The 8,595-nt window shown below is 57.9% G+C and overlaps 3 protein-coding genes across 8 annotated transcripts; 1 reads left to right on the forward strand and 2 right to left on the reverse strand.

Moving 5' to 3' along the window:
- Positions 1-164: 164 nt before the first annotated feature.
- C16H16orf86 (chromosome 16 C16orf86 homolog) lies at positions 165-2,161 on the reverse strand. 3 transcript variants are annotated; one of them, XM_059153104.1, is made up of 5 exons: positions 1,995-2,161; positions 1,545-1,774; positions 980-1,197; positions 700-876; positions 165-484 (listed from the first exon to the last, which is right to left on the reverse strand). In XM_059153104.1, exons 1-5 carry the CDS (start codon positions 2,100-2,102, stop codon positions 342-344), a joined length of 876 nt encoding a protein of 291 aa, XP_059009087.1. In that variant the 5' UTR covers positions 2,103-2,161; the 3' UTR covers positions 165-341. The 3 variants fall into 3 exon arrangements, with proteins under 3 accessions (XP_059009087.1, XP_059009086.1, XP_059009088.1); XM_059153103.1 differs by having other exon boundaries at positions 393-876; XM_059153105.1 differs by having other exon boundaries at positions 393-876; positions 1,545-1,795; positions 1,995-2,067.
- Positions 2,162-2,265: 104 nt separating this feature from the next.
- ENKD1 (enkurin domain containing 1) lies at positions 2,266-6,056 on the forward strand. 2 transcript variants are annotated; one of them, XM_059153098.1, is made up of 8 exons: positions 2,266-2,398; positions 2,631-2,730; positions 2,831-3,025; positions 3,556-3,728; positions 4,951-5,076; positions 5,181-5,344; positions 5,449-5,585; positions 5,683-6,056. In XM_059153098.1, exons 2-8 carry the CDS (start codon positions 2,646-2,648, stop codon positions 5,841-5,843), a joined length of 1,041 nt encoding a protein of 346 aa, XP_059009081.1. In that variant the 5' UTR covers positions 2,266-2,398; positions 2,631-2,645; the 3' UTR covers positions 5,844-6,056. The 2 variants fall into 2 exon arrangements, with proteins under 2 accessions (XP_059009081.1, XP_059009080.1); XM_059153097.1 differs by lacking the exon at positions 2,266-2,398 and having other exon boundaries at positions 2,456-2,730.
- Positions 6,057-6,235: 179 nt separating this feature from the next.
- PARD6A (par-6 family cell polarity regulator alpha) lies at positions 6,236-8,137 on the reverse strand. 3 transcript variants are annotated; one of them, XM_059153102.1, is made up of 3 exons: positions 7,973-8,137; positions 7,362-7,584; positions 6,236-7,119 (listed from the first exon to the last, which is right to left on the reverse strand). In XM_059153102.1, exons 1-3 carry the CDS (start codon positions 8,021-8,023, stop codon positions 6,365-6,367), a joined length of 1,029 nt encoding a protein of 342 aa, XP_059009085.1. In that variant the 5' UTR covers positions 8,024-8,137; the 3' UTR covers positions 6,236-6,364. The 3 variants fall into 3 exon arrangements, with proteins under 3 accessions (XP_059009085.1, XP_059009083.1, XP_059009082.1); XM_059153100.1 differs by having other exon boundaries at positions 6,236-7,116; positions 7,961-8,136; XM_059153099.1 differs by having other exon boundaries at positions 7,961-8,136.
- Between the last annotated feature and the right edge of the window lie 458 nt (positions 8,138-8,595).

An 8,595-nucleotide genomic window follows, 5' to 3' on the forward strand; every position in this document is an offset into this window, starting at 1 on the left:
CAGGGAGAAGAGCCAAGCACTTGCTTGCTGTGACCTGGCCATTCCTTTCCTTTCTCCGCCCCAAGTTTCTCCTTATCACCACCTCCCTCTACATCCCCACTGTTCTGTCTGACCTTCAGGTTCATCTGAGGAGCATTTAAATGCACAAAAGTAGGCCCCACCCCTGCAGATTCTGATTTGGTTAGGTCTGGGGTCTTGCCCAAGAACCTGTACTTTTGTCAAGTTCTTGGGTCATCCAGATGACCAGTCAGGCTTCACACCCTGCACCCACCTTCCCAGCCTCTCTTCAGCCATCTTATTTGTGAAATCACAAAGTCTGAGAGAAGGAAAAATGTTTATTTTCAGCAAGTCCAAGGTCCCAAGTTGGGAGAAGGGCCAACTTCTCCCCTCCACCCAGGGCCTAGGCTGCTGCTCTGGTTCAGACTTAGGAGAAGGGGAGCCACCAGTGGCGGGGGTGGGGGATGCGGCAGGAAAGTCACTTGTACTGAGGAGAGAGTGGAGGTACGAGTGGGGTGGCGCAAACACTCAGTATCTTGTCAATGTCCACCTGGGTTGACTTATCCACCTCAGCCTTGAGGTGGCTGCTGACCCCCTGACACCCAGGCTCCTCTCCCACCTCCTCTCCCAGGGGACCCAGAGCATGGGTGGAGGACACCAATGTATTGGGACAAGGCAAAGTGAGGCCCGAGGCCAGCTCACCTGCCACAGGCAGCAAGGCCTGCAGTTGCTCCACACCTGCTTCCTCGGGGACCAGGGCCAGTTCCAACTCCGTCTCCATCTCTGCCTCAGCCTCCCTGTCCCCCTCCCCTGCCTGATTCAGCTCCGGATTGCAATAGTTGATGTACTGGTACAGGGGCCGCAGGCGCTGGGCCTTTCCTGCAAAGACCCGGGTCAGGGCAGGGGCTGGAACACCAAGCTGTGCCATGTCAGGGTCCCATCAGGCAGGAGGAAAAGGGAAGGCCCAGGGGCTGCCACTCACGCTCCAGCCCCAAGGTCTCTGAAGGTGCAGACACCGTGCTGGCCAGAGCTGGAAGCACTGGAGTCCCCAGACTCTTGCGCTTCTTGGCTTTTTTGTGCTGTTTGGCAGATGGTAAGGGCTCACTCTGGCTACTCTCCGATTCCTCCTTCTGCAGTGGCAGCCCGTGTGGCATCTCTGCTTCAGCCCTAGGATGGGCTTGGTGACTAGGCCCTGGGAGGCTGGGGGATAGGAGGCCTAAGGAGCCAGCCTCCAGCCTCCTGTGCCCTGACCATAGGGAATAGCCCTGCCTGTCCACCACCTGGGGCCTAGATTCTTGTCCCTTTCCTGGTCGGTGAGGCTCTGGGCTGGACAGGGGACTAGAGCTTCTGTGAGCTCAGTACTCTACAAGGCCTTGAGACTCCTCCCCTGGATGCCTCCCCCCACCCCCAATGCCAGGGCTCTTCAGGAACAGGGGGATAGAGGAGAGATGGTGGTGGCAGGGGATAAGGTGCACTTTGTACGAGTGTGAGCCCGCCCAACTCCCTCCTGAAGACCAGCAGCTCTGACCCTCTGAAAACTCCCTCACTTGACCGGCTTCCTCTTCGGACCATGACTGGCCTTCACAATGGAGGCTGTAGGCCTGGGACCTCTCTCCTCTAGTGACTCCACCTCTAGCTTAAGCCTCTCTTCCTCCAGCTTGAGTTGTTCCTCCTGGACCTCTGGCTCTGAGACTGGTCCTGTTGGGCACTTGTCTTCACCCACCGTCCGGCAGGCCTCATAGGCTGGTACCAGGCACGGGTCGGCCATCACTGGACACTAGAGGTGACACATAGGTAACTGGTCACCAAGCAAAGAATACAGGGGATCAGTCATGAGACACCTGAGAAACACCAAATGCAGAGGAAGGGCACCAACCAGCCCGTGTCCCTCCCTGACCCATGGAGCTTGTCCTGGCAGTTAGGGGGGCGTCACACAGAGTTTGGCCTCCTAGAGCGCCGCGGACAAGTGTTTGAAGACTACACAGCCTGACGGTCACCTCAAAGCCTTGAGCGAGGCCACCAGACGACGACTCCGCGAGGTGTGCCGGCCCCGCGGCTGCCTTCTCCTGGGCCCCTGGCTGTCTCTCGGCCACTGCTGAGGCCATGGCTGCGCGGGGTCCGCCTCTTCGAAGGCTGCTTGCGGGGAGGACGGCGAGGGGCCGGCCTTGGGGACCTGGCGCTGACCCCGGGGACCGGGCCCTGACCCCAGAGACCCGCCAGCAAGGGCAGGCGAGTGGGAAGGGAACCTGACGGTGGCTCGGCGCCACTCTCAGCTGGAACTACAAGCCCCAGAAGGCTTTGCGCCAGGGGGCCGTGGCCCCTGACCTCAAGGACGGAAACTACTGTTGCCTGGCAACAGCAAGCCCGTGGGGTTGCAGCAGTCGGCGGCAAAACTGCTACGGTGAGCTCCTTGCCCGAGTGTTTCGAGGAAGGAGTCGCGTACCGGGCAGGGAAGTGGGTTAGGAGCGGAGGCGGCAAGGGCTGGCGGGGTCGGGCTGCGCGGCGGGCACCGGGAATGGAGGGCAAGGCCGGGGTCAGGGTCTGGGTCCAGGACCAGGGAGAAGGCACTGGGCTGAGGAAAGGGCCAGGGCCAGGAAATGCGCAGCCCAGCAGGCCTCGGTGCACCATTGCAGGGCAGCAACGGCGGCATGTGCGAGGGCCCGTCCCGCATCTCGGGGCCCATACCCCCAGACCCTACAGTCTGCCCTGACTACTACCGCCGGCCGGCCTCTGGTGAGTTGGGTATGGGGCGGCGCGGCGGGGCAAGGCCCAAGCGAGGTTCTGGCTCTGCTCCACTACTGAGCTTCGCACTCCGCCCCGTCTGGCCTGTAAGCCCAAGGACGCCTTGAGGGAAATGCGCTGAAGCTGGACCTGCTGACTTCGGACCTCGACTTGGAAGCCACCCCTTCGCGCGGCCCCCGCATAGGTCCTGGAGCCAGAGAGATCCTGGAGCGAGGCCGGCGTGGCGTCGGGGGAGTGCTGTTGCAACTCGGGGGCATCTCCCTAGGTCCAGGGGCCTCTCCAAAGAGTAAGTTCGTACAGAAGGGGCATTGAAGCGAGTATGAGGTCAAACGCTGAGATCAAAAGTGTTGCTTCTCCTTCCCAGATCTGGACTCAGGCTTTGCCTCTCTGAGTGTCATTTTCTCCAACTATAAAAGGAGGGAGAAATGCATTGCTTCCTCACAGGAGAGGACTGAATGAAGTAGTTCCCAGGAACCCTAGCTCAGCTTAATGAATTCATGCATCAGCAAAACCTTGTGTGTGGAGTGACTACTGCGGCCTGCTCTGTAGGTGCTAGAAAAACAATAAACAAGTGAAGAGATGGATATAATATACAAAGTGATTTATGGTGTACTTCACATAAAAATGTAGAGAGTAATCAAGGACATAAGAAGGTAATTGTCAGGAAGGGAATGTAGTGATGTGTAAACTGTCTTAGATGGTGAGGTCAGGGAGATCTTTCTGCAGGAGGCAGGGTGCAGGCCAATGTCTGACCTGATGGGACTTGGATCTCCTGGGCTGTATGTAGGGTAGAGTCTGGCAACATCTTTTTCCTAGGGAAGGACCCTAAAGACCATGAGAAGGAGAACCTGAAGCGGATCAGGGAGATCCAGAGGCGCTTCCAGGAGCAGGAGCGCACCCGGGAGCAGGGACAGCCCAGGCCCCTGAAGGCTCTGTGGCGCTCGCCCAAATATGACAAAGTGGAGTCCCGGGTCAAGGCCCAGCTACAGGTACCTGACTTGGAGAGCCACGAGCATTGTTTATCCTGTTGACTGACAGGCAGTTATGCTCAAATCTTAGTTGGGGGGGGTGTGAAAATCACAGGGGACTAAGGTACCAGGGGCTAAGAAATGGCTGATTGTGCTGCAGGCTTCCTCAGAAGTGGTGATGGCTGGGGGATCCTGAAGGGCAAGTAGGAATTAGGCAAGGAGAGAATGGAAGACAACATTCTACCGAGATGGAAACTTACAGATTGAAGTCCTAAGACTAGAGGGAGTGTGGGCAGTGGTATGCTGTGTACAGGGGAGAAGAGCATGAGGCTGGGCTTAGAAGTCAGCCAGACCCACATCATAAAAGATCCCTTTATTTCTATGGGTGTTGTGAAGGGCAGGGGTACAGTGGTGAGGTTCTTTGGTAGACAGTACCATTTCTCTATCAAGAGTCTTCAGAGGGAGGAACAGGATAGAGAGAAAAGACAGTAAGGTCATATGCAAATTTGTTGAAACTGAAGCATTTGTGGGACTCCTAGGGGGCTGGGAGTATGCCCAGGAAACAGATGGAGAGTCAGGTCTGGATCTGGAAAGAGAGACCCAGGAATTATTGAGGATTAGGCTGATGACAGTGAGCCCAGGGAAGTGACCCTGGTTTTGAGGGCTTGGAGGCCAGCTGTGAATGACCTTGGTGGGGCCAGAGCCAGGAAGCTTGGGCAGGAAGGAGAGAAAAAGGGAATGGTTTAGCCAGAGTCAGGACTCAGGTTGAAGGAGGGGTGGTTTTTTGTTTTCCTAGAGATGTGAGACTGGGACGCCTGGGTGGCTCAGTTGGTTAAGCAGCTGCCTTCGGCTCAGGTCATGATCCCAGCGTCCTGGGATCGAGTCCCACATCGGGCTACTTGCTCCGCAGGGAGCCTGCTTCTCCCTCTGACTCTGCCTTCCACTCTGTCTGCCTGTGCTCGCTCTCACTCTCTCTCTCTCTTACAAATAAATAAATAAAATCTTAAAAAAAAAAAAAAAAAAAAAAAAAAAAAAAAAAAAAAAAAAAAAAAAAAAAAAAATGAGATGTGAGACACCCACATACTTAAGTGCTCAAGGATAGAAGTGTTTCTTCAAAAGGGAAGAGGCCCTTAGGGCTGGAGATAAATATCCTCACAGGCAGAAGGAACAGAAGCTCATTCGTATGGGTGGCTTAAGACCGACTTCAGCCTGCCTGATTCCTCTGCTATGCCCTGCCCTCCAGGAGCCCAGCCCTGCCTCTGGAACAGCGCCTGCCCACTTCCTGCGGGCACACTCCCGCTGCGGCCCTGGGCTGCCACCACCCCGTGTCCCCAGTCCTCAGCTAACCCCACCAGGCCCCAGTGCTAAGGTGAGAGGAAGTGTGGTAGCTGGGGGGGGGGGGGCAGCGATCTTGAGGGGTCCAGGAGCACATCACAGTGCTGTCTGCCCCATCCTGCTTGCCATGTCCTGCAGGGGCCAGGCCTGGGTGTGGACTTCATTAGCCACAATGCCCGCACTGCCAAGAGGGCCCCCCGGAAGCATTCCCGCTCACTGCAGGTCCTGGCACAAGTGCTGGAGCAGCAGCGGCAAGCCCAGGAGCACTACAACACCACGCAGAAGGGCCATGTGCCTCATTAGTAGGTCCCACTGCCCAACACCCAGGGTGAGGGGTGCCTGTGGAGGGTGGGAGATCACCTCTGCCCCTGGGACCATCACCACCTCTGAGCCTGTGCATCTGCAGCTTGTTGGAACGCAGGGATCTGTGGCGGCGGGAGGCCGAGGCCCGTCAGCAGAGCCAGCCGGACCCTGCCATGCCCCCAGGCCACACTCGCATGCCTGAGAATCAGCGGCTGGAGACCCTGAGCAATCTGCTCCAGAGTGAGTTCGTGGGCAAGGGATAAGGGAGCAGTGACAGGGAACCTAGTGGGGACCATGCACCCCTGCCCAGCACTTACTGTCCCTGGGCCCCCTGTAGGCCAGAGCCAGTTGCTACGTGAGCTGGTGCTGCTGCCTGCCGGCGCAGATTCACTCAGGGCCCAGGGCCACCGTGCGGAGCTGGACCGGAAGCTGGTGCAGGTAGAGGAAGCCATCAAGATCTTTTCCCGCCCCAAGGTCTTCGTGAAGATGGATGCCTGAGCCCTTTTATGGGGGTAGTTGTGTGGGTCCTCACTGGGGATGGCCACACAGTTGCAAAGGCAGGAGGAGGCCCCATCATGGACTGGAGTTTGAAGACAGGAGAGTGGGGTGGGCAGTATCCCCAGAGCACTCTTCCTAGCCACTGGTGGATGTAGAAGGACCAGCTCAGCCTCTTAACCCCTTTGTCCAAATTAAACCTTTTGTACACAGTGAGGATTGTTTCTGTAAGAGCTTTTCTTACCCTAGAAATGCCAAGCCTGGTGTCCCTCCTGCTGCTCAATTGCGGGAAGGTCTCTCTGTTATCCTTATCACTACTGCCTTGTGTCCATGGCAGAAGGCAAAACCGTGAGACCACGAAGGACATTAAGGCTGGGACACAGAAAAACGATGACTGCACTTGTAGAAAACCTTTAATGTTCCCCAGACTGAGAGGGTTCTGTGAGCAGGCTAGAAACCCCCACCGGGGAGGTCCCTGCCATGTCCCAGCAGCCTGGAGTGGCGAGGGGCTGCATCCTTGCCTGTCAGAGGCTAAAGCCACTACCGTCTCCTCGCATGCTGCTCCCCCATCCAGAGCTGGCCTGCTCCTGATCATCCAGGGAGGGCAGAGAGCTGCGGGCACCAGGAAGTAGACGGCCCTGGCGCAAGTCCCAGCATGGAGGCCCCTGAGACAGCCCATTGGAACAGGGAGGCTGGCGGTTCTCAATGACCAGATCACTGCTGTCATCATCGCTATCAGCCTCAGTAGGCCCAAGCCCAGCAGAGCGAGGCCCTGTCAGACGCGCAGATGCCCCACGCACCACATTATTGCGCTGATTGGCTGGCTTGACAGTGACAATCAGGTTGTGGCTATTGGCGACCATCATGTCCGTCACTTGGTCCAAGGTCTTCCCAGCCACCTCAATACCATTGACCTCGAGGATCTCATCACTGACTGCCAGCAGCCCTGTACTCTCAGCCAGGCCCCCTCGTACCAGGCGGGAGATGAAGATGCCTGGAACCCGTTCCAGGCCCTGGGGAGCTACACGTACACTCATGCCATCTCGGATGTAGAAACCGAGGGGGCGGTCGGAGCCATGCTTGTGCAGGCGCACCCGTCGGTGGGTCTCAGGCAGTAGGTCCACATCTATGACTGAAGAAACCTGGCGGAAATCTTGGGGCAGGCTAATCAGCAGAGGTGGCCGGGTGCGCAGGGGTGCCACTGGCCGAAGTAGAAGCCCTTTCTTGCGCCGCTGCAGAGAGTTGGATGGGAAGGCCAGGCCACTGGAGTCAGCTTCTGCTGCAGGAGGGGGGTGGGTGGGTGCTGAGATCAGAGACTCTGTTTTCCCACATGGGCCCTTTTCCCTCACGCCCAGGCCTGGGAAAGGGGTATGGTAACTATTTCCCACTAGTTGGAGGTCAGACCAAGGGCAGGAACTGCAGAGAATGAAGCCTGGACACCCTGGGCATGGGCTAACCCTTGTAGCTCTGCCCTGGTGTTCTACCCCACAGAGACTGCCCACTGTACCCCATCCTCCTCACCCCGCTTCTGTACTAGCAGGCGCAGCGGTGGGGGCCCAGTGGCCAGGGCCCGGTGCAGGCTGTCATCGTTGGTGAGGGGCAGTAGGTCGCCGTGAGCATCTGTATAGCCAAGCAGCACGTCCAGGCCTGGGATCTGGTGCACTGCACGCAGCAACCGCGAAAACTCTTGGAAGCCACTCACCGAAGCGCGGGGCAGGGCGAAGCGTCGGAACTCAGCATCAAACTGGAGGCAGGGGGTGGGTGAAAGGAGGGGTCAGGACGGAGCCCGTGCCCTTTCCCACCACGGGTCTGAGGGTGTTAGAGGTCGGAAAAGGCTGTCGCTAAGGCTGCAGCCTTGTGCCCAGACCTCAGCTCCAGTACAAGGGACGCTGTCCAAGGTCTTCTCCCCGCCCTCCAGGTAACAAGGCCACAGAGGGACTTTAGATGCCGGCAGTGGAAAGAAGATGGATGGAGGAAGGCGAAAGGAAAGGCCGGAGAATGGGACATGAATGATGGAGGCGAGAAAAAAGGTGGTGGGGACTAAAGCTAGGAAAGGGGAGAATAAGGGAATTGGAAGCGCCTAGGGCCGAGGCCGGAGCCGGGGCCAGAGGGGCCCTTACTTTGCTCTTCACCTCGACGATGTTGTCGGGACTGCGAGCCGGAGTCCTCTGCGGCCTGGCCATGGTGGGGCCGGGCGGGCCGGGGACTGTGCCCCAGGCGGCCAGCCGAGGCGCAGGTGCACAGCCCCGGCAGGCCGGCTCGTGCCGCCCCGCCCCTGACGGTAGCACTCGCCTCGCCCTCCCCTCCGGACCATGACGTCAAGGGGGCAGCGACAGAGAGTGGAACGCGGAGTCCACGTTTCCTAGGAAACGGAGATGGGGGCGGAGGCGTATTCGCGTGTCTTTTACGTCATTACGCTATGGCGCACGAGTCTCCGGAGTCTGGGGGAGGGGTGTGGCCAATCCAAGGAGAGGGTGAGGGAAGTGATATTTATTGACTGTTGTCTGTGTATTATTATTTCCCTTGGCCTTATAACGTTAGATGATTGCACGTTTTAGAAGAGGAAAATGCGATAAATATTTGCTGAGCTCCGCGAGTTCACAAGGTGTTGAAGTGTTTTTGAGCCAACTCACTTGACCACTCTTGACCGCAGCCTCAAGCCCCAAATCCCTCCCTCTCCATCCTTCCCGGTGGCATGGTAATCTCAACGAACGGCCCGAACGCCAAGCCGCTTCTCGGAGACACCAGGGTAAAA

The sequence above is a fragment of the Mustela lutreola genome, chromosome 16 (genome assembly GCF_030435805.1).
Source record: "Mustela lutreola isolate mMusLut2 chromosome 16, mMusLut2.pri, whole genome shotgun sequence".
NCBI lineage: Eukaryota > Metazoa > Chordata > Mammalia > Carnivora > Mustelidae > Mustela > Mustela lutreola.

What these genes read in the sequence shown, in the direction of transcription:
- C16H16orf86 (XM_059153103.1), bottom strand. Translation starts at nt 2,102, where the DNA reads ATGGCCTCAGCAGTGGCCGAGAGACAGCCAGGGGCCCAGGAGAAGGCA. An exon ending in GCCTCGCTCAAGGCTTTGAG is followed by an intron (nt 1,775 to 1,994) that starts GTGACCGTCAGG and finishes TGTCACCTCTAG; the next exon opens with TGTCCAGTGATGGCCGACCC. An exon ending in CCGAAGAGGAAGCCGGTCAA is followed by an intron (nt 1,198 to 1,544) that starts GTGAGGGAGTTT and finishes CCTATCCCCCAG; the next exon opens with CCTCCCAGGGCCTAGTCACC.
- ENKD1 (XM_059153097.1), top strand. Translation starts at nt 2,595, where the DNA reads ATGCGCAGCCCAGCAGGCCTCGGTGCACCATTGCAGGGCAGCAACGGC. An exon ending in GGGTCAAGGCCCAGCTACAG is followed by an intron (nt 3,729 to 4,950) that starts GTACCTGACTTG and finishes CCTGCCCTCCAG; the next exon opens with GAGCCCAGCCCTGCCTCTGG. An exon ending in CACCAGGCCCCAGTGCTAAG is followed by an intron (nt 5,077 to 5,180) that starts GTGAGAGGAAGT and finishes CATGTCCTGCAG; the next exon opens with GGGCCAGGCCTGGGTGTGGA.
- PARD6A (XM_059153099.1), bottom strand. Translation starts at nt 8,023, where the DNA reads ATGGCCAGGCCGCAGAGGACTCCGGCTCGCAGTCCCGACAACATCGTC. An exon ending in TCGTCGAGGTGAAGAGCAAA is followed by an intron (nt 7,585 to 7,960) that starts GTAAGGGCCCCT and finishes CCCTGCCTCCAG; the next exon opens with TTTGATGCTGAGTTCCGACG. An exon ending in CCTGCTAGTACAGAAGCGGG is followed by an intron (nt 7,120 to 7,361) that starts GTGAGGAGGATG and finishes CCCCTCCTGCAG; the next exon opens with CAGAAGCTGACTCCAGTGGC.